Source organism: Apodemus sylvaticus, chromosome 22 (genome assembly GCF_947179515.1).
Source record: "Apodemus sylvaticus chromosome 22, mApoSyl1.1, whole genome shotgun sequence".
Lineage (NCBI taxonomy): Eukaryota > Metazoa > Chordata > Mammalia > Rodentia > Muridae > Apodemus > Apodemus sylvaticus.
This window is the reverse complement of record NC_067493.1, coordinates 16,843,146-16,867,163: the sequence shown is the minus strand read 5'-3', so window position 1 is coordinate 16,867,163 and position 24,018 is coordinate 16,843,146. Positions and strand designations below refer to the sequence as shown.

At 48.9% G+C, this 24,018-nt stretch overlaps 1 protein-coding gene across 2 annotated transcripts in view; it reads right to left on the bottom strand.

Moving 5' to 3' along the window:
- Positions 1 to 3,007: 3,007 nt before the first annotated feature.
- The window catches only part of Slc7a1 (solute carrier family 7 member 1), a 75,710-nt gene continuing 54,699 nt past the window's right edge, over positions 3,008 to 24,018 (bottom strand). For both annotated transcript variants that reach the window (XM_052167588.1, XM_052167589.1), the window contains exons 4-13: positions 22,977 to 23,135; positions 21,103 to 21,289; positions 18,326 to 18,444; positions 17,528 to 17,750; positions 15,973 to 16,112; positions 12,787 to 12,889; positions 10,425 to 10,642; positions 9,981 to 10,147; positions 9,421 to 9,529; positions 3,008 to 8,056 (exon numbers count right to left, since the gene is read on the bottom strand). In XM_052167588.1, coding sequence (XP_052023548.1) covers positions 7,953 to 8,056; positions 9,421 to 9,529; positions 9,981 to 10,147; positions 10,425 to 10,642; positions 12,787 to 12,889; positions 15,973 to 16,112; positions 17,528 to 17,750; positions 18,326 to 18,444; positions 21,103 to 21,289; positions 22,977 to 23,135 — 1,529 coding nt within the window. In that variant the 3' untranslated portion in view covers positions 3,008 to 7,952. The remainder of the gene's footprint in view (positions 8,057 to 9,420; positions 9,530 to 9,980; positions 10,148 to 10,424; positions 10,643 to 12,786; positions 12,890 to 15,972; positions 16,113 to 17,527; positions 17,751 to 18,325; positions 18,445 to 21,102; positions 21,290 to 22,976; positions 23,136 to 24,018) is intronic.

The window sequence follows — 24,018 nt, the reverse complement described above, 5'->3', positions numbered from 1 at the left end:
CATTCAGTCTTGAGATGGCAGACAAGGAAGCAAAAGGTGTTTGTATACCCTAACCTGTGTGGGCCAGGGTTGACTGGAACCAAGAAAAGTCTAGAGACTCAGGTCTAGACTCAGCAAGTCCAAAACTATGCATCGCTCTTTCCCATTTCTTCCCACAATCCACCCCAGAGATCAGCCATTCTTCCTATCCCGCTAGCCACTGCTGTGATGGATTATGGCCAATTTATCCAACCTCACCTGACCCTAGCGTGCCCCACAGGTGCTCAGCGTTGTTTGGGGGACCCCAAGGAAGACCTGAGTTTTCCACTTCCCGTGCTCATTTTGGTGGACTATGTGGGAATGGCACGGAGACTACAACCAATCTGGGTGTGTAAACAGCTGAACAACAGCCTGTGTTCATGTTACTTTCTGGTCCCATAATGATCCCCTGTGATCCCCTGCAGATCCCCCAGCTTCCAAAATCATCGATAGGAAATACTGATCAATACATCACTGGTCCATATATCCCAACGTTAGGTTTTCCTGGGATATCGAGTTCCCTCAGAGTTTGGTAGCCGTCGAGCACGTCACAGCCCCGTCCCGTGTGGTAAACAGGCCTGATGCATTTATTAAGGATGCTGGCTCAGGCCCTGGTGTGTTCAGGAAATGAGAAGCTAAAAGGAACTATGTTCCCTCTCCCCCCTCCCGCCCCCAGGGGGCTCAATGCAGGCAGAGGGAGCTTAGGAATACACCCCTCCATCACCACCTCTGCACCAAGGAGCCTTGAGAATCCCAGCTCACCTGTACGGGAGACCTGTATCAGCTCAAGTAGGAATCCAGGCATCGGATGGCGCCTTGAAGGTCACTCTCAAAGTAGATGCTATGTTAGTGCATGGTATCAGTGAACATTCTGTCTACTTGCACTATCATGGTGATCAGGTCCTGAGTCCACCCACCCTAGGGTCTGCATCGACTGCGCATGTGTGTATACATGTCTGTTTACACTAGGTCCTAGCCTGGTGGGCAAGCTTAACTCAGTGAAACAAAATGGCTCCTTTTGAGCAGGGACTGATGGGTTACATACTATTTCCAGTCCTCCCGACTGCAGCCTCAGATTCTGCCCAGCTCTGTGCCATTGGTAGACGCCACATGTAGCTGAAAGACAGGGCTTTGGGGACATACGAATTCGTCAGTTCCTAGAATACTGAGCCACACGGGGAAAGATTTGACTTACTGGAAGTGTGTCATAGCTGAACAGCGTAAGGGGAGGTTTGCGCCACAGGACGCCCCCTCGGATGCCCACAGTGGAAAAATTTTTCTGAAAATTGCTGATGCCTTTGCATACCTTTAAAGGCTAAGAGCATAGTACCCAGTGTCAGCCACTAGATGGCACAGTGGAGCTGCAGTATGAACCATGCTCCATACTGCACTTAGCCCAATGTAAGCTGACCAGAAGTGGTAGCCTCTTCCTCCTTTTCTTATTCCAGACAGGGTTTCTCTGTGTAGCCTTAGGCTGTCCTGGAACTCACTCTATAGTCCAGCTAGCTTCAAACTCACAGAGATCTGCCTGCCTCTGCCTCTGAAGGGCTGAGATTAGAGGCGTGCACCACCACCACCCACCGCCACTACCACCACCCACCCACCCACCCACCCACCCAGCAGCCTCCTCCTTACAGAACTTCAGGACCAAGACTATAAGACCTATGCCTGTTTTCCAGTTACAGGATGCACGGGAATATTTTCTTCGTGACTTTGTGAGGTGGTACTGGATTAATTCCTGCCTCCTGTAGACTGTTGTATTCAGTGGTAACTGCACCACAGTAGAGGTATCTTACATTTCCCCAGCTGGAATTTGGCTGCTCTGTGGGTTCTTTTCTTCCACCCTTGTCCACCCTGTCAATCCCCTAACCCCAGACAGGGGAGATAAAATGGATAGAAAGAAAGGATTGGCATTATCATTAGACTGCTTCCTATTGATTAGGGCCATCGGGTTCCTTGGGGCAAGTTTGACCTTCACTGTCAGGACATCTAATTTCTTCTTGTTGTTTCTTTGTGCATGACTACTTAACCAACCACAACCAACCACCAACCCACACTGGGAGTCCCCAGAACCCAAACATTGCATAATGTCAGAAACTGGGAAGCCAGCAAAATACTCCCTGCTAGAGCACGAGGCAAATCATAATCAGCTGCTGTGGACAACCGGAAGCAGCCCCACAGCCCACACCTAGGATTAAAATGGAAACGTATTCTTATAATATTCCTATGATTTCGAAAGAAACCAAAATCCCCCCCATCCCAAATTGCTACTACACCCAACACTGCACTCCAATCACTGTTCTGACACCCAAGCTCGGGGGATCTGCAACCCAGGTGGTCAGGTGTGTAACATGTACCCTTAGTAATCTTCTTCCTTTTGTCCCCTATTCCTGACACTTATTTCTGATCTGGCAGATGCTGGGGGCCAGAATTATACTCCTGAGTGTCTGCCACCACCACTATCAAGTCAGCAGAACTTGCCTCCTGTGCTACATGTGAGTGAATGAATGAGTGAATGAATGAATGAATGAATGAGTGTATCTTTCCATAGAGTGCATGGGAATGTGGTATCACATTCAATCATCCTTAGATAAACTACAATCTCATCCCCAGCCTGTGCTCTGCATAAAACCTGTTTCCTTCAAGATGGTATGCGTAACAGCAAGGGCAAGCCTCTGGTGTCTGTGGACTGAGGGGTTTTGTGGAGACTCAAGTCGTCTGGTTTAATCAAATCCGATGGCTGACGAACTCTGTAGCCCTAGCCCCAGGTGAGTTTGGAGGAATGAGGTAGGGAGACGGCAAGAATCTAGAAGTACAGGCCTAAAGCCTTTCCCAAATGGCTTCTAGAAAAATCTACAACATAGAAATCAAGCCACCAGCTGCCTCCGATGCAGCAGACAGATGCTGAATATGCCAACTGGACCCTTTACCCTTCAGAATGAAAATGGACACGCCCGGGAACTGCTAGCCCACCTGAGATCACGCAGTGTGCATGGAAGCCAGACAGGATTTATTAGCATCTGCAGAAGCATGAGACAATGTACCACAAAATAGCTTTGATTTTTACAACACATAAGTATGGGAGGGGTCTAGCCAGTGTACAATGTATTCAGCAATGAAAGGAGACATAAATTTCACATTTTTTTTTCAAAAGGGTGGTGGACGGGCACCTTCACTTGGCCTTAAAACAAAATATAATTGATCCATGGGAATCCAGCAGAGACCAGCTTGATTTACAGTTGGTATCGGACTTAATCTAATGTCATCATTATAAGAAACTGTAAGAAGACTATTAGAAAAATAGAACCTCAAACAGGCAAAAAAAATATATACAATTTACATAATGAAAAAACCACACATAACTCTTTTAATAATGGCTCCATGTTCAGTAGAAATAAAAAAAAAAATTGTCCTGGAGAGACCACACAACCATTCAGGTTTGCTAATAAACCAGCCCTCGTTAGTATCCTGTGATCCTTAAACCCACCGAAGTTACAAGGCACAAACAAAGCAGTAAATATCTTAAATACAAAGCTATATTATAAGTTCTCAAATGGGGAAATAAGTCCCAGACTCAAAAAAGCTTTTCAAGGAACACCAAAAGTTAACACACTTGACAATAAATTAGTTTGTATGATGTATCTTCCTAAATCTAGCTTCCTGACCCTGCTGGACATGCCAGCGCCCTGAGAACATTTTTGGACACGGTCTTTCATCTCTCCCGGGCTTTTTAGCTAGCCATTCAGCACATGTAACAGAATGGTCCAGGAAGACTCCTTGGTCACCATGACCCAAGACCCTTGGCCACACACACCATATCCCCCGGCTCAGTGGAGCATCGGATACAGAAAGATTGGGCTAGAGAAAGGGAGGCGAAAACCAGCTGGGAGATGGGTTTTGCCTTAAAAATTTCATTCTAACCACATTGGAGTGTAGCACATTTCACCTGCACCACTGTGTCAATAAAAGCATTTCACAAACCAAAACAAGCCTAAAGACATGGGCCGCTCGCTCTCCCCCAGGAAACTTACATACAGTCTTCTCACGATGAAGGCAAACAGACACGGTTTGAATTATATAAAATAACCGCGCCTAACACATATTCAGCGCTGACTCTGAATTCTGTAACGGCTCCATGGATCACGTATCCTCTGTCTGACCACTCCCTTCGTTAGCCCAACCATACATGGACCCAAACATCCCTGTTCCCATCACCCACCGACAACCCAAGAGATGGGCACTTAGATCCCCACTAAGATTCCTTAAGGTTCAGGTGCCAACAAAACAGTAAGCTTTTATTAGAATGGAGTAAGTATTCCTGGGGACATAAGATATTCAAGTCAGAAAGGATGGCCCCCAGCAAAAGCCAGCCATGTTTCTATTGCAGGTCAGCAGTGGCCTCAGCAGAAGTCAGGGGGCCCGTGGGCGTGGCCAGGCTTATCCCAGGGAACCCGGCTCTCACACTGCTGTTTCTAAGCTTCATTGTTGGGCGAGTGCCTAGCCAGAGGAGACGGTGTCCGATTCAGAATGTCTGCCTGGCAGGAACACAGCCACTGGTGACCCCAGCCCAAAGCACTCGAGCAGAGGGCAGTAGACAGGTGGAGTGGGTTACGTATTCCCTTCAGTGTGTGGTGTGCGCTGTGCACACAATGGCTGTGCTGAGTGTGCTCAGGAGTGGGGGGGGGGGGTAGGGGGGATGTCCAACCCTTGGCCACTAGGGGCAGGTGGAAAAGCCTGATATCCCCCCACGGTCCTGCAGACACTTCTGGCCACCAAGTCTCAGGCAAGTGGTTGGTATGTGGTGTCCAAGCCAAGTCACCAGCGTGGGGGACTGGATGGCAGACTGTCAGACGGAGATATCAGATAACAGACAGAATTTGCATACTGTAAAAGCAAACTGTGAGCAAGGGAGAACTGTGTAAACCCAGCAATCTTCCAGAAACTGCCCAGGGGACAGACCCTTACTTTTTCTTTGTTTGCAAAGTAAATCCACAAAGGCCTGGCTGCAGGGGATGGGCAGGGATAGGGATGGGCAGAGGTGTGCACCTACGCTTCCAGGAATATACATGGGATTTGACTGATGTCTCCATAGACACCACCTACCACCACCCCCATTGGGGCCACCTTCTGAAAGGTGGAGACATCTTGTACCCCATCCCCAAGCACAGCTCCCTGGGTAATGGCTTCTTCACAAATATAGACCCCCAAGACAGGAAGGGTACACGCTCCTGGGAAAATGGTTCTTTCCGATGTGAATACTCTAGCTGAAGATAAACAAGGCATGGGAATATGTCCCAACCAGGTAGGAAATAATGGCCTCACTTTGAAACCCAATGGGACTCGTCTTTGGGCAGAAGGCTAGGAGACGTGACACTACGCACTGTTGGTTTGGAGGGATGTGTGTGTATGTGTGTTGTTTGGGGCTTGTGTTTTCCCTTCAGGAGAAGGAACTGGGGGTGTAATAAAAAAGCGTATCAGAGGCTCACGCCAGGCCTGACTACATGCACCCCCCAAAAAGCTTTCCTGGCAACTGTCTACTCTTAACAAAAGCTCAGTGGCCAATCAACTAACTAGGCAGATCACCCTCAAGTATCTTTTCCTGACTAGAAAGAGGGTACAGGATGCCACCCCCCTGCCCCCCACACCCAGCCAGAGCCTGTGTTTGCTCCTGTGTCTCACAGAGAAGCATACTGAGCAGATCTCTGTAGAGGCCACTGCTTGTGATCCTCAGGAGAGAGGGTGGCAGATCGAACCCCTAGATGCACAACTTTGCTCTTGGTGGGACACGAGCTGCTGGCTGAAATGTCAACTGTAAACACATGGTCAGGCTGCCTGAGACAGGAAGGTCTCATCCCAAAGCAAGGAGACAGACAGTTCAGCAGGAGGAGTGGTGGTTCACACCTATGACTCCGGAGCCTGAGGCAGAGGCTAGACCAGGCAACAAAATCCTGTTCCAGACCAGCTATAGAGTGAAACCTTGTCTCAAAAAAAAAAAAAAAAAAAAAAAAAAAAAATCCTCCCAACACTTCACAGGGCACTCTTTCTCTCTTTGTCTATGTCAGTCACAAGGAAGGGAAAAAAAAAAAAAAAACCCAGACAGATATTTAACAGGCCCTAAGAAGACAACAGGTAATCAAGACCCGAACAAAATAAGTTAATATTTATCAAAATATTTTACAGCACCAATCTACATAACTTTAAATACCTTTAGAAACTCAACATTTAGGGTCTTATAATACTCCCTTTGAGGTTTTTCTCAGGCAGCCTATGAGACAAAGGGCCTGGCTGGTTGGTCGGTGGTCAGGGCCTGGCTCTTGTGGGTCAGCTGCCCTCCACTGGCTGGCCCAGCAACCAGGCAACGGTTTCTCTGATTTCCCTAGTATTCCATAGTGCTGGGGGTGGAGCCTGAGGCCCTGCCTGGGCTAGGCAAGTGCGCTACCTCTAGGCCACCCACCAGTCCAGCGCCACTAACTCTTGCCATTCCTAAGAACCTTCCAGAGCAGAGGGGAAGACAGGGCCATCAGTTTACCCAGCCTGTTTCCACCAGACTTGGGTCAAAGGCCAGACAGGAAAGAAAGCTAGGCTTTAAAAACAGCATTAGCATTAGGCTTAAGACACTAGCTTTCCCCCACCCTGACATGGGAGGGTGGAGGATGGGGGGGGGGGGAAGGCTGCTGGTTCAGAGGATCCACCAGGACTCTCACATAGTTTCTGTCTACTAAGTGAAGAGATGTAGGCCCTGAGGCCTCACCCAGAGAGATAAGGAGCCTGGGGGAGGGGAAATGAAGGCCTACTGGGGGAATAAGGTCCAAGCCAGGGTGGAAATCTCACCAGCAGCATGCAAAGGAATAGCAATAGAAAGGACCCCAAGTCATCTCCTGTGCAGGCCACACATCTTGAACCACAAGCTGATATGGCACTCGGTAATTATTTGGCTATCTTCCAAGGTAGCATTAAGCCCCAAGTTAATCCAGTGGAGTGATTCACAGCAGGCAACGGGAGGACTCCGCGGCACCCCTTAGATGTGAGAGGCCACACAGATTGTGTCAGTAGCTGGAGAAACGCCACCCCCCCCCCCCAATCAAGTGCCACCTGTCTGAAGAAGCTTGGAAGACCCGAGAGAGTGACATGACCCTACTGATACAGCCTCCGTGTTCCAGTGACTCAGGACAAAGTGCCAAGAGCAACAGAAAAAGCCAATCCAGACCTGCTAGGAATAAGACTAGAGAACGTCACCCTCGTCGATGTGACCAGAGCTGGCCGTCCCATCTTGATGCTATTGGTCACTCCAGGGATCTCCCATCTTCTGTGCTCGAGATGAACGGCTCACACCGTGCGGGGGGGGGGGGGGGGGGTCTGCACAGAAGCCTCTCTGTAGACTGGGGCGCCATCCCACTACCCCAGCCTGAAAGCAGTAAGATGCGGGCTTCTTCCTCCTCTCTAGGTATTCTGTAGTTGATCGGCTGTTGGGTAGTACTGCTGGGGGACCTGCTTCCTCACTGGGATAGCCTTGTATCTTGTGGTCAGGAGGCTGTCCTGGGCTGACAGGGAGATGCTCACTAACATGGAGTGTAGACATGAGCAGGGTGGCCCCCAGGGAGGGAGGCCTGCTTCCCGAGTAAGAGGAGAAGGGGGCCTCCCTTCTGCTGGGGTCGCAGCAGCAAAGTGGCCAGCTGTCAGCTGGCGGGGAGAAGGGCTTCTTTCTTTGCTCAGAGGGAGATGAGAACTGTCCAGAAGTGACCAGGATCTCGCCAGCTGGCTGCAGGGCTGTCTGACCAGGCCATGTCAGCGGCGGCGGCTGAGGCTGCAAACCAGCTTTGGTGACATTGGGGGGGTGTGAGCTGCTCCTGAGGCATGAGTGGAGAGATTGTGAGGGTCCCAGGCCTCTACAGGCGCCCGTCAACCGCTGTCACCCTGGTGGGTGGGGCTGCACGTCATTTACACTGGTCTAAGTTGCTATCAGGAGTCTTTGCCTGGCCAGCAGCCAGGGTCGCTTCTTCACTGTGCCAGACCCCATAACCGAAGTAGATGGTGAAGCCTACGGGGGGGAAAAGGGAACAGAAGGGTAAGGAGAGCAGGCAGGGCTGCCAGACCCACAGGGGGCGGCGGCCCAGGCAGACTTCAACACCCGGAGAGGCAACACAGGCCCCAGATGCGTCCTGCTTCCACTGTGGAAGCACCTGTACACCCTGGGTGGTTGCCCAGGGGCCTCCCTGAGCAGCAGGCTGAGTGGAAAGTCACAGAAGATGCTGAGCTGTTGTCCACCACTAGGTGGCATCAGAGTACCAGAGAGAGACACTGTTCCTTCCCAGGTTGGGACTTACAGCAGGTACTCTGTCCTGACTGGCTTAGTAGCTGTTTTTTTTTTTCCTAAGTAACCCACTAGACTGAACAAGATTGTCGACCAGAAGGGCCATGCGCAGTATTGACCCAGCGTCCAGGGCTCTCTGGACATCTGCAGTGATGCTTCAAATGACGGACTCCCAAGGGTCTCTCCCTTGGTGAGCACACGGCTCGGGGACACCTGGGCAACCTACACAGGGATGCTCAGCTGCCCAAGGGGGGGGGGCGTGTTTAGGAGAAGACCCCATACCTCCACCACCACGAAATGGGTCACAGTGAGTTGGGGGCACCTCTCTAGATTTTAAAGCCAAATGAGGACCAGTCCCTGGAACGTACAAAGAGATAATGCAAGGTGTTTCTCATGAGGTCCCAGGGTCCCAGGGCTCGTCTCCTAGGCCATCGGAGAATGACGCAGACATCAGAAGGACTGAAACCAGCGTCTACAGCCCCAAGGTGGGGTGGAGGTTGGGGACAGGGTGGCACGCTGGTGGCAGGGAGAGACAACATCAGCCCTAGTGAGGGCTGGCCCGCACCCAAGCAGACAACCCTGGACTGAACTGTACCCAATCCCCCAGTTGCCTCAAGCCCTGACTGTCTTGTATCAGGAACAAGAGAGCTGTCGTTCCGCCAACAGCTTCCCAACACCTCCCACACACGTGTTGTCCTGCTGGCAGAGTTACTCGGAAGAGCCCAGACAGCCCAGGTACTGGCCAGGTAGGTGCGACCTAGACTTCCTCTCTAGAGTAACTGGTGCTTTAATAATAACTATCTCACCTACCTCACACTTTTTTAACTTCAAGATAAGCCTGGAGAGAGAACTATCTTGGGCAACAGCCCCATGAAAAGTATCTAAATGGGAAGGAGGCTCCACAACACATCAGGAGTTTTAGAGCCAGCTACGGACTGCTCATGTTCCTTTGCGTTATCTACGGATGAAAGGAGGCAGGTTCTGTAACAGTAGCTAGCCGGTCAGGAAGCAGAAGGGGAAAACACGCGGCCTTAGAGAGAAGCTGGGATACAGTACGCGGGTCGTTCCGCGAAACACACACTATCACATACCTATCAGCATCCACACTGCAAACCGGACCCATGTGCCCTGGTCCAGCTGCATCATGAGATAGATGTTCACGAAGATGCTCAAGACGGGAAGTACGGGGACAAAGGGGACCTGCAGAGACACGAGGTAGCATCAGACCTGACAGGCGGTGCAAACGCAGCAGCCCACTGCAAACACTGCTGCACAAACAGTCCTCATAGAGAAACTAGAAGAGGGATATCCATCTCATCCCCAAGGTGGTTGTTATTATTACTATTATTAATATTATTAAACTGCCGATGCCTTGGTCACCAATGCTAGGCAATTCATCAAGATATTTGACAAGAAACAAGGTGTGCCCTACTAACTGAGGACTGGGGAGACCCAGGGGCTCCTCCTTCTAGAGACAGGACCTGGCTTAACAAGACATTTTGTGCTCTGAGGGTCCCTGAGGTGAACTGGCAAGACCGCCCCCCTGCCCAAACTCCCAGGTCTGACTGGGCCACAAAGGTTTGGCTTCCCGGCAGAAAAAGCACGCTTGTGACCCGTTGGTATGTTTCCTACAGGCTGCCGAGCTGCTCACCTTAAACGAGAGCTTGGTCTTGCTCTCGGGTTGCCTCCAGATGACGCCTGTCACCAGCATGCAGAGGAGGACTGACCCTGTCATCACAAAGACTGCCCACAGCGTCCCTTCGGCCAGAGCCTCTCTTCCGAGCACGGCCACAATGCACACAGTGATGATAAGAGCAGCTGTGAGAGAGGAAACGAATTAGAATTGGGGAAAGTCTATAGACACACACACACACACACACACACACACCTCTTCAAATCCTCCAAAAGGAGACTGAGTCTGTATCATGAGTTCCGTGAGAATGAAACTTAGCTGGGTCTTAGCTGGGTACCAAACCACTCATCTTTCCCACCAATTCCCCCATCCCTACCCTACTCTTGGCCCTGCGGACCAGAAGCCACACAGCACCACAGAGGCAGACTCCAAACCCCTTCCCAGGAAACCGGGAGCTCTTACCTAGGAGGCCGGCTGAAATGTTCACAATTAGCCCTGAGAATTTGGACGGCTCCATGTTCTTGGGCGAGAGTATGGTTTTCAGAGAAAACTTCTCAGCTACCGGCAAAAAGCCTGTCTGGGACTCACTGGCACTGACCAGCTCGTTCTGGTCTACTTGATCTAGCTCTTCGGTGGTTCTGGCCATCTGGTATACCAGATTAGGCTGCTCTGGCTGATACCTGTAAAGACATGAGTACTGTTGTCTGCTTTTGTTAAGAAAGGACACACACACATCAGTCTGGGTTCTCAGTGAGCATTCAACGGTAAAGTGCCTTTGACATAAACCGGTAGAATGGCGCAGTCTCTAGCAATACAAGAATGAAGGACAGACCGAGTCCTTCCTAGTTTGGGCTAATCCTCAACCTTGGTGTCCTCACTTTGGGTAGAACGATGGGAAACCTCCGAGAATCGATCCAGTGAAATGCCCCCGAGAGGTTCTCTTGATCGGGAAGTAGCAGTTGGTCCTTGGACGTGACACTGTTAGGACACTCCTCACCAAACCATTGTGGTCGAGAACTCAAAGTGAGGACAATGCTTATCAGTAGCACTAGGGTTCCACTTGCTGCAGAAGGCTACAGGCTGGAGGATGGGTAAGCTCTGTCTGCACGCCCTAATTAGATAAAGTTATTCTAAAACTCTTAAGTGCCTGGGAGTGAGGAATGACAGAGCTGGGTGAAGAACTGAGCCGAAGAGTGACCCAGGCTGTCTGCAGATGAAGCATGCATTCACGTGAGGGCACTTCCTTCCCAACCAGACTGTCCTCAACAGCTCTGGAAAGCAGAGTACCTTTTGGATCGTGTTGAAGATGATCAAGTCCAAGCACAAGAAGTGTATGTATCAAGTGTAGCAAGCTAGTTAACTGTTCTTCCCGAAGACTCGCATATGCATTGTAATTTGGCCAATTAAGGAAGTAGGTGGGGGCTAGAGAGATAGCTCAGAGGTTAAGAGCACTGACTGCTCTTCCAGAGGTCCTGAGTTCAATTCCCAGCAACCACACGGTGGCTCACAATCATCTGTAATAGGACCCAATGCCCTCTTGGGCATTAGTGTGTCTGAAGACAGCTATACTGTACTCATAAACATAAAATAAATATTTATTTTTTAAAAAAAGGGCTGGAGAGATGGCTCAGCGGTTTAGAGCACCGACTGCTCTTCTAAGGGTCCTGAGTTCAAATCCCAGCAACCACATAGTGGTTCACAACCATCTGTAACAAGATCTGACTCCCTCTTCTGGAGCTTCTGAAGACAGCTACAGTGTACTTACATATAATAAATAAATCTTTTTTAAAAAAATTTTTAAAAAAAAGAAGAGGAAAGTAGATGAATCTCAAAGAACACGTTAGGGTTGAGCCTCTAGAACTGAACAGACGTCCATGAACTAGTTTAGGCTGAATCTTCAGTCACTAGCAGGGATCAGCCCAGGTTTTATGGAAATTAAAAATGAAGTTATTTGCCAGGCGGTGGTGGCGCACGCCTGTAATTCCAGCACTTAGGAGGCAGAGGCAGGCGGATTTCTGAGTTCAAGGCCAGCCTGGTCTACAGAGTGAGTTCAAGGACAGCCAGGGCTATATAGAGAAACCCTGTCTCAGGGGGAAAAAAAAAATCCAAAAAACAAAAACAAAAAAAAAAAAAAGAAGCTATTTGTCTTCTAAGGAGAAAGAAACACCTGAAGGAGGAAACAAAGCAATGGCTGTGTGACAGTCACTGTGAATGCGTGTTCTCAGGACAAATGCCACCTCAGGCCAACCCTAGAGCAGACGACTGCTCCTCCATGTCCACACAAAGATGGAGTTCAGGCATGTGCTTTGGGACGGCTCTGCATGGGTAAGACACCAGGGCACCAAGCTTCTGTCACCCTAAAGACACTTTCATGCTATTGTCGTCAGAAGAAGAACAATTAGAATCCAGTGTCCCTGAGAGCTGTATAGACAGACACCATGTCATGATGACTCTCTCAGAAGCGACAGTATAACTAGTCTACAGAAGCACTGTACTGACTGACCTGGCTTCAGAGATCTTAGGTTCTTCTGGTGCAGTCTTGGGAGTCATCTACCCCAACAATTGGGCCAATTGAAGTCACTGCCCTAAGCCTTCTAAGTTTCTGATCCCAGACTCAGACCATTGATGATGCTGAGGACATTTAGCCAGAAAAATATGATAGAAGAACTGGAGGAGGGCATGGGGATTAGGGGAGATGCTGGGGTGTACCACGGACCATGTCCCACCTTCTACTCAGCATCCTCCAATTCAGCCAGTATGGCCCCAAAACAGCCCCAAGTGTCTGTTCCCCATCTGTCATAGAACTCAGGGAAGCCATACATACCGTAAGACCAAAACACAGGCAGCCACCAAAGAGTACGCCAGGAGAGTGCCAATGGACATGAGGTCCACCAGGTCCTTCAGCTCAAAGAGAAAGGCCATCACAGCTGGGGAGAAGACAGACATCGGGGTTGTGAGTGGCCCTCGGACCGACACTCAGCTGTAATCAGGCACTCCCAGACCCGCCCTTACTCAGCTTGCCCATGAGAGGCATTGCTCAACTGAAGACGGGCTCAAGGTTGTATAGAATGCCTTTGTGTGTGTGTGTGTGTGTGTGTGTGTGTGTGTGTAAGCCAACACTACAGATGAACGCTGTAAGTTAGCAAGTTCAGCTATGGCTATACAGCTAGAGAATGGCAGAGCTGGGATCAGATTCTTGTAACTCTGACCCCACTGTGACTTCTGTCACGTGGTGGTGGTGGTGGCGGCGGCGGCGGCGCATAGACAGCCATATCCATGCACCCATCTGTTGACCCACTTCATCTTCCTCTGTCTATATCTATCCATGTTCACCCATCTGCGTTCCATCGGCCATCTGACCACCCATCCATCCGCCTTTCCTCCATCTGTCCATCTGCTCACACATCCGTCTCTGTCATCCTCCATCCAATCTTCCACCTACCCATCCCTCCTCCATCCACCATTTATCCCTCCTCCACCCACCATTCATCCCTCCTCCACCCACCATTCATCCCTCCTCCACCCACCCATCCCTCCTCCACCTGCCTATCCCTCCTCCACCCATCATTCATCCCTCATCTACCTATCCATCTCTCCTCCATCCACCATTCATCCCTCCTCCACCCACCCATCCCTCCTCCACCCACCCAATCCCTCCTCCACCCACCTGCATTCATCCAGCCAGGCAGCACTGATCGAGAGTGTGCCAGTCACTAAGTTCCAGGTACTCAGCCTTGAGGCAGGCGGGCCGTGGAGTCTGGACTCCTAAAGTATGGTCTAATGACACCTCTATCTAGAGATAACAGTGATGGGGAGACCCTGCTGCTCTGGGAAGATGCACCGGGCTCCTACTCTAGACAGGTAAGTAGGGAAAGGTTGTTCCTCACATAGGAAAAGTTCAAAGTTATTCCTAAATGGTGACATCCCTATTACCAAACCAACCTCCCCAACCAGCCACCCAGTTTTGGGCTTTAGAAGAATTGAACACACATGCTTGGGAGGTCCAGGTCAGTGGCGGAGCACTGGCTTACTATATGCAAGATCTAGGTTCGATCCCTGGTGGTACGATAAACATGTGTTTGTTTAAAAATTACCTGTGCTGTCTACTTATGTCAGTGTAATACCAACTTGATCACTTAAAAAATAATTTGGCAAGATCTACTCTGGGATATTTTCAAATCACATGCAAATCAATACAAATTAAAGCATGATCAAAAGACTGTCCACAAACATCTCTGCAGCCCCACCAGATCAATGCAAGCCAAACAGATTTAAATTGATGATAAATAATACGGTTAGAGAGCAGCGAAGGCCTTCCAGATAATCGGAACACATACTAACTGCACACACCAGGCCAGCCTCCGTCCCTGCTCACAGAGAAACCCAGACAAACTGCTTCCATGGAAATGATCTTAGCATACCAACTAGTAATCCCCCCAAAGGGGGAAAATAAACCAAATACTTGGTTTGGCGAGTGGCATGTACTTTATAGACACTTGAAAGATTAGGATTTAACCTCCTTTTGTGAGCACGGGAAGGGAATTAAATCTAATTATATGGAAATACTGAACAAATTGCTCAGTGGCTCAATACTACTGGTTATATTGTAACCTCACGGCTATAATCATTAATTACAGGCAGAAATATTGCTATATAATTTGAAACTTGTTTTCTTTTCTTTTAATATAATAGTCACAAAACCAAAACACTTTCATAAAGCAAAAATATTAATACAACTAGTGAATAATTTGTTCATTCAAGATGGCCCATCTTCTTACTAGTAGCCATACAAGACATCCCCAAGATACAAGTTGCATGGTACTGTGTGTTCCAATGGATCAAACGAGAACCCTGGTGCTAGTTGGATCCTGCAAGGAACTGCCTCTGGCAGGAACACTAATGGATCAAGAACGGCCCCGCCTCCCTGGGTGTGACCCTGGGACTCTCCAGGCCTCTATTTCTCCAGCTGGACAATGGGCTCTAACCTCAGTCGTGAAGGGAAGAAATAACAGGCCACTAAACAAACAGCAGTGTGCACCCCCCCCCCCCCCGCCTCCCCTCAGGTCTCCGGTACCGTTATATGATCCTTTAGTTTACCAAGTTCATCTAGCACAGCTGCCCTCTCAGAGATGACCATGAACGCATAAAAAAACAAAAACAAACAAACAAAACAAACAAACAAACAAAAAAACTTCCTTCACTCTGGGTCTACCACTGTTTGAGGGCAAACAAGAACACCTAAATATGACCCTTGGAAAGAGACGGAACATGTGTTTTGTTTTGTTTCCAACTGACTGAGAGACATTCATTTTTCCAGGGACTCTATGAGCTAAGATACATGAATATTGGACTTGCAGGTGATTACCCGAAAGTCCCCTTGGCTCAGATTATGTAAGATGTCAGCCTACCAAATTCTACACCAGGAAACCTTCAATGGGCAGGGATGGTGGGCGGCCCTGAAGGGATAGGGGATAGGTGTGTGTGTGTGTGTGTGTGTGTGTGTGTGTATGTGTGTGTGTCCTACCCATGAAAATGACAGTAAGAGTCAAACTCTATGAATAATTCATCTTATCCTCTGTAATCTGGTTTCTTTGTCTTTTTTTCTACCAAAGCATAGGTATCTAGAACTGGAGAGATAGCTCAGCAGTTAAGAGTGTTGGTGCTCTTGTAGGGGACTCGAGCTCAGTTACCAAGAGCTGTGTGTTGGCTCATGACCATCTGTAACTCTAGTTTTGGGAATCCCGGATCCCTCTCTGACCTCGTAGGTACCAGGCACACACTCGGTGCACACACATACATGCAGGGCCAAACACCCACACACATACTTCTTTTTTAAAAAATTAAAGTTATCTTTTAACGAGCCCAGTTCTGAATGTGGAAAGCAGCAGATTGAAAAGCTGTAACGGGCGGGAGTTGCAGATTTTCACAGTTCACGGGACAGTAAAATTCAAGACGCACTCCCTCGAAATGCTGGTTTAGTTGTTCACGGGAAATGAGTTACAACACTTACCGGCAATGGCGCCCGAGGTCACAGTAGCGATTACTGGTGTTTTGGTCCTAGCGTTGATTTTGGCCAAAAATTTAAACAGTAGTCCATCTTCAGCCATGGCATAGATAACTCGGGGCATGGGAAACATGGAGCCTAGCAGGCTGGGTGAGAGAAAGGCAAAACACACAAAAACAAGGTCACTGGCAAACAAGGTCTCAGACGACCCACGTGTGGCCGTCACCCAGGAGGGGTGCCTGCTCTCATCAAGATCAACTCCCCTCCGTACTGCCTGGCACCCGGGGGCTACAGGGCTCAGCACTTCACAAAGTCAACATTACAGGGGTAAGGCCAACGGTAAGAGCAGGGGCCCCTGACATAGGAGAGATGCGATCCTGGAGCAACCTCCCTAAGGGAGATTTTTTTTGTGTCTGCAAATATTCCTAGCTGAGGCTGATCATTAGCAAACAGTTTCCTGCTTACACAAGCTGTCGGGGAAGCGCACAGGGTGTGTGTGTATGTGTGAGGTGTGTTATGTGTGGAGTATGTATCTCATTCAAAGGCACCCACTCCTTTATGCCAAAGAGCTCCTTACTGCCAAACCAAAGGCCGAAATACAGTGGTCAAAGAGGGGGGTCTGGTTCAGAGACCAAAGTCAGGAGCAGAAAACCATTTCTTTGCCAAGTATCATGTACAGACACTGGCTCCAATTCTTCACAAAATTGTGGCGGTTTTCCCTTACCTACTTTCACATTCTGTAGTTCGTAACCCGTGTCAACTACAGTATGAAAATATTAGATGGAAAAATTCCAGAAATAAGCAATTGGTCATTCTACTTTTTAAAATGTCAGTACATGGGCTGGAGAGATGGCTCAGCGGTTAAGAGCACTGGCTGCTCTTCCAGAGGTCCTGAGTTCAAATCCCAGTGACCACATGGTGGCTCACAAGCATCTGTGATGGGATCTGATGTCCTCTTCTGGCATGCAGGTGCACACATATATAGAGCACTTGTAAACATAGAATAAATAAATAAATCGGCCAGGTGGTGGTGGCGCACGCCTGTAATCCCAGCACTCTGGGAGGCAGAGGCAGGCGGATTTCTGAGTTCGAGGCCAGCCTGGTCTACAGAGTGAGTTCCAGGACAGCCAGGGCTACACAGAGAAACCCTGTCTCAAAAAAAAAAAAAAAAAAAAAAAAAAAAAAAAAAACCAAAAAAAAAAAAAAAAACCAAAAAAAAATAAATAAATCGTTAGAATGTCAGTGCATAATAGTGCCTCCACTGTACCCTTAGTTATTGGTGTCAATGTTACTGTGCCAATGTTATATATATTAAACTTTATCATAAGTGTCTCTGTGTGTGCGTGTGTGTGTGTGTGTGTGTGTGTGTGTGTGTGTGTGTGTAAAAAGGAAATACTGTGTATATACGGTTTGTTTGGAGTGGAGGTCTCAGAGTGTAGCTCCCCATGTATAAAAGGGAACACAACACAGTTGTAGAACATTCCACTGGGCTAAAACACAATCAGACACCCCATTGGTGTTGGGGTGCCTGGGACGGAGTGCTCCCGGAAGCTGATCTCACCTCGTGGAAAGTGCACAGAGGGAGCCGATAGCCACTGCATACTTAGCTTCTTCCCAGCCCCGGTACTTGAAGGCGCCAGGCAGCGGGCTGTCAACGTCCAGGCAGAAGTAAGGCATCATGAGCGTGAGAGCGGCAGACACGCCAAAGTATGCTATGAAGCAAATGAGGAGGGACGCCACGATGCCCACAGGAATGGCCTTCTGGGGGTTCTTGACTTCTTCCCCTAGAAGCAGCAGGGTGTCAGCCAATGAGGGAAAGACAGAAAGCATCGCATCCTCTGCCCGATCACGCTAAAGCACACGCCCCACGGGGTTCACCCCGCAGGAACCGGGTTCGTCTGCCCTCCCGTGACAGAGCAGGGCCCTCGGTGACACCCATCACACAACCACAGCCCAGGAGGGTGTTCCCGACCTTCCTGTGGTGGTTCAGCTAAGGGAGAGGCTTGTTTCCTTTGGCTGAGAAAAGCTGAAAGGCTTAAGGGAGCCTGACCTACCCAACCTGCCCGGCTGTGGTTCTCATAAAGGCCTGCGCATGCAGATATAAAATCAGGCTACAGCCGCGCTGTCCTTGCCCCAGTCAGCTAGCGACAGAGCCCCCGTTATGTTAATGATGTAATTTCCTGTCAGACACTGCTCCTAGGGGATGTGGGGAGGTGAGATGTGATCAGCAGGAAGTGACAGATCTCTCAGCTACTCCCATGGGACCAGAGCTGGCAAGTGGCATGTGCCAAGGCAGAAAAGGCATTACTGACGGTGGCTGCAAAGGAGCAGGGCCCCACGGGTGTGGGCGCCCACAGACCTGTGGTGGCGATGCAGTCAAAGCCCACGAAGGCATAAAAGCAGGTCGCTGCCCCTGACAGGACACCGGAGAATCCAAAGGGCATGAACCCTCCCTCGCCGTGTTTCACGTTTGTGTCACTAGGAGAAACAAAGACAAAACAGCGAAGATCAGAACACCTGCTGCATAGTTTCATTTTGGGGGACAGCACTGCTCTGAAGAGAAGGACAGCGCTTTGGTCTCTCTGGACATTGTCCCTAGTCTTCCAGTGAGGATACTTGGTGGGTGGCACGCCTCAGCTCCAGGGCCCTGAATGGCATGCACCCCTTCCAGAGGGTTTTTTTGTTTTTTGTTTTTTTTTATTTAAGAGAATGGTAGGGAGAAGAAGGAGTCTGAGGGCGACACAGGACACAGGTGGGAAGGGCCTCTTCTCACTCTCCAACCGATGGAATCGGGGTGCAAAACCCAAGAGCAGGATAAACCAGTCCACAGAGACGGGGTCGCACTTCTCCTCAGACCCCCCTCCCCCACATGTGCTGCCAGGCTCCAGGTTCCTGCCCTGACTCCATCAATGATGAACTCTGACCTGGAAGTATAAACCAAGCAAATCCTTTCCTCTCTGGGTTGCTTTAGTCAGTGTTTTACCAGAGTCACAGAGAAATAATTAGGACACCTTCCACGGCACGATCATCAGAGGCTCTCCTCGTGATGGGGTGAGGTAGTGCGGGCTCGTCACTGAGGGACAAGCAACATCACGCATATGTACGCAGGGCTACGGGGAGAAATAGAAACCTATAGCTAGAAAAAGGAAAGCTGATAAATAAAACAAGGTGATTTATAGACTCGAATAAAACGACAGAGCTGGCTGGGCTCCAGGCTGGCAGGACTTTGCTCCTAAAGTGGCAGATTCCCCTGTGGCCCAGCAGAAGTGTCTCTGGTCTTCAGATGGACTTAAAGGCCCTGCCTAGGCAACACATGTCACCTCATCAAGGAGACCAGTGCTGTATAAACCACCCCTGAAGGCGGCCAGGGCGGGGATGACTGGGGAATTACTGTCGCTGGCCCAGGCAATCTGCAGTAATGAAATTAAATCTCAGCTGACCACCAGGAAACAAGAGAGGCCTCTGTGTTTCACTCGTGCCTGTGAATGGCAGCCAGTGAAACGTGCTCTCGAGACCTTCCAGCGTCTACTGTGGAACGTCAAAATGGACTGGGAGTTGGATCCGTTCCACCTTAAGTTCACGGGGACTAATCCATTTGGCATAAGTAGAACTAACTCCAGAAGGTTTGAGAATGAGCCAGTCTTTGTTTCTCCGTAGTAGAATTAAGGAAAGGAAATGAGGCTTTTATTTGAACTGATAATTCTAGGATGTAGTAGTAGTGAAGTTCTGGGTATCTATTTCAACATTTTCCCATTCCCATTGTAGTGACAGGACAGGTGCGGCATCTGGTCTGCCACCAGTGACAAGTGTGGTCTGGGTAACTGCATTGCCCAGACCCCAGCGTGGGACTTCCCATGTCCCACGCTCACTGGAGGGGCTGCTTTGGTAAAAGGGATGAAGATGGAGGTAGAGGGGCGTGGTCAAGTCAGGATGGTGGTGGAAGAGGTGCTCCAGACCAATCTTCAGACACCCTGGGCACACCCTGTATTTATTCTATTTCCTACTCTGGAAAAACTGGGGTGTGCCACCACACCCAGTCCAGCACTAATCAGACAAGAGGCCAACAAAAGTTGTCAGCAGGCAGGACAGAACAAAAGGAAGACACCTGGGATTCCAAAGTAGCCAGCTGGCTGGGCGGTGGTGGTGGTGGTGGTGGTGGTGGTGGTGGTGGTGGCGGCGGTCGGTGGCAGCGCACGCCTTTAATACCAGCACTTGGGAGGCAGAGGCAGGCAGATTTCTGAGTTCAAGGCCAGCCCGGTCTACAGAGTGAGTTCCAGGACAGCCAGAACTACACAGAGAAACCCTGCCTCGAGAAACAAACAAACAAACAAACAAACAAAGTGGCTAGCCAGCACCATAAAAAAGCCACCACAGTAGGGGACTGGAGAGATGGCTCAGTGGTTAAGAGCACTGACTGCTCTTCCAAAGGTCCTGTGTTCAATTCCCAGCAACCACATGGTGGCTCACAACCATCTGTAATGGGATCTGATGCCCTCTTCTGGTGTGTCTGAAGACAGCTACCCTGTACTCATAAACAGAGAATAAATAAATAAATAAATAAATAAATAAATAAATAAATCTTAAAAAAAAAAGCCACAGGGTCTTACAAAGGTCACTTTGTCACAGCAGTCCAAGTGTTAGTCTTAATGAAGACAGACTCACGGGCAACCTGCATTGTGTGTCCTAGGACACCAAGATTCACCTGAAAATCCGACCAAAAAGATTAAAATGATATCGTAATGATTTGCTTTTGTTTCCTGAGTAATTAGAACACATTGAAGACACTGCAGGAGAATGTGGTGGTGCACACCTTTAGTCCCTCACTGAGGAGGAAAAAGCCGGTAGATCCCTATGAGTGAGAGGCTGGCCAGGTCTACATGGTAAAATAAACACACTGACCAATGAGATTTTAAAAAGAAAACTCTTTAGGTGCTTCACTGTGGGGAGAAAAGCAGAACAAGGCACCTCTAGAAAATAGATTAAAATATTTAATATGTAATATTAAATGTAATATGTAACATGTAATATTTAAAGGTATGTGGTAGCTCCAAACTGCATTACCCAATACCTACCTGTGAGCTACAACAGCAAACACGGAGAACTGTCACATGCCAAAGGGACACGAAATGAACTCACTTGTTTATTTCACAGCCACCCTCGCGTAGGCTGGATTTATTCAGGAAATCCTTTTCCGTGAGCTGCCAGTTTTCAATGGAGCCTTTCACGAATCCCGACACCATTATGAAGCACAGGACCAGGACGTTAATACAGGTGAAGATCTTGTTGACCATGGCCGATTCTTTCACACCAAGAGTTAACAGTCCTAAGGAAAGGCACAAATCATGTAGAAGTGTTAGCCAGATACCAGTTTAGTTCATTCCAGGACAGGGGGCAGAAGGTAGAGGGGAGACAGAAACCACCTTCGGTGGGTGTGTGCCTTCCAAAATTCTCTGGGCGCCTCGAGGAACATGATTGAGATGTCTGTTGCTCTAGAGCAAAGATCAAGACAACCACAGACCGAGGGGGGGGGGCTCCCGTCCTGGATTCCTGGGGATCAGAAGGATCACCGTGGTGCACTGAAGAAGGCCTGTGGAAGTCTAGACTGTGGCAGTCAGTCTTCCACAAAGTGCAAGCCCTTGGCTGAGGCTGCTCAGAGCCTTGAATCAGACACCAAGCAGGGGAAAGACATTACAAAGAAGTTAAAAAGAGATGGTTCTCTCTGAGGGCATAGTGCGGAGCTCAGTTTCTTGGTAAGGCTGAGAGGTTTCAGGTGCGGGAATGAAGCAGGCTTACGTGGAGATATTGGTCGTGTTGTTAGGAACAATTATTAGTGTTCTAGGAAAAGCTAGTATAAACGGTACCCCCTCAAACTTAATATGTATATAAAAAAAACTACGCTTGATTAGTTCTAGCTTGTAAACTCACATTAAAACAAAAAACAAAACAGATCACGTGACAGGGAATGGGAACCCCAAAACACATCCTCCCAGTCTGGGGACTCCCACACAGTTTGGGATTTAAGTACCTCTGCCACATAATGCGCATACAAGTTGCATGCATGCGCGCGCACGCGCGCACACACACACACACACACACACACATGAGAATAAAAATCTAACCACAGCTGTACAAACTTATTTCCTGATACAGGTTTCTGCTAGCAGGACCAAAAAATAATACCAAGCGTGGTCCCAGCGGGATGACTTCAGTTGCACAGAAGTAGGGGTGTGCAGCTTTCAAAGTTCATCCAGGACTTTCTGACTGCTAATGTTTGAGGAGAACTACCTGTGTTGAAGCTTTATGTGTGTCTGGTAAAATGCTTTGTGGAGAAAGATGCCTGCCTGAGTATCAGGGACACAGACCGATGTCCCTAATGAGAAACTACCATTGACTGTGTCCTGCAGTACTTGGGATTTTTCAAGTTCTGTTACTTATGTCTTGAAAGGATGCTTTCATGGCTGTGAAAGGGTAAGTAAAACCACCCAAGATGCCCGAGGGAGCCCAGGCAGACACCCCTCTTCTAGAGGGGGGGCTCACTGCGCCACAATTTCCTGGCAGACAAACTTCTATTGCCATCCACTGAATCAAAAGGACAAAGGGCATTCAGTGCTACAAAAACCTCACGCCAAGAACACCGAGATATCCTGACGTCTGAGACGCTTTCTTTTCACCAAACAGCACAGACCTCAGCAGCTATTACACAAGCCAACTCTGGGATGGTCTTGAAGCAACCATTGGGGCGGGAAGAAAATAAACTTGTCTATATATTTACAAAAGAAACCAAAGAAATGGGGGGGGGGGAGGCACCAAAGAGTCCAGGAAGCAAGAGTGGCTTGGGGTTTGCTCGGGAGTAAAAGCACTGGCCAGGCATGGTGAGGCTCTGGGCTCCGTCCCTAGAATTACCAATAATTGAACGAACAGATAGATAAATCTAAGAAACAATGTAAACCCCCAACAGGAGTTTTACCCAATACCCCCAACACAGTGTTTCTGTCAAAATGGGGCTTTACCTGTTAAGATGATAATTATAATCACAGCAAATATGTCCGGAGTTTGGGCCAGCACCCCGGGAGCATTCAGGGCCATGTGTTGCCGGGAGAACTCTCCAATGGGTTTGCCTAATAGCTCGTCAAAAGTCGCACTCCAGGCTCTTGCCACACTTGAAGTACCTGCCACAAAGCACATGGTGACAACCAGAGAGTGGTGGCTAATGGACGCTTCCCACCCCGCTCCTGGGATGTTATAGCAGCCACGCAATACCACGGGCACAGCTGAACCACAGGCTATTATACTATGGACAGAAGGCATGGTTCCACAGTGTATGGGGTGAAGTTCAAGTTCCTTGAGGCTGCTAAAACTTGGAAAGAAGCACACTTTATCCTCAACCAAGATCTATAATGTGTGTGTGTGTGTGTGTGTGTGTGTGTGTGTGTGTTACACTGGTATAGCAGAGTAAATCTTGACCACTAATTGAAACTTAAGATCTTCCAACTCTGTGTTAGCAATAGTATTCAGAAGAAACTGCACTTTGAATTTGTATCTTTGCAGGGTCTAGCGACATTTGATTCAATCCTCTGTACTGATGCTGGAGAGCTTCAACAAGAAGTCAGCCCAGCCTGTGACCATGGAGGAGACTGCTCTGCTCTGCTCCTGGGCTAGGGCATTTGAGCTTGTGGTAGATAGCCTGCACTTTGGACTATTTTAATTGCCTTTGTATTTTCAGGGGTGGGGGTGGGGAGGAAGCAGGTGTGGTTTTTCTGAGACAGGGTCTTGGCCATACAGCCTGGCCTGGCCTCAAACTGGCCATCCTCCTGCCTTTGCATTCCAAGGACAGGTGTGTACCACCCCATTCATTTTGATGTTTTGTCTTACCAGGTATTTATTAATATGTAATATTTATTAATGTTTCAGAAGCAACCGGATGTGCCCTTAAAACACAACATACATGTATGAGCACACATGAACATAGACACACATGTATTGTGTGTTATCACAAATAAAAACTTACAAATAAATAACTGCCCTCATGAACTGACGCCTCTAGTCAGATCT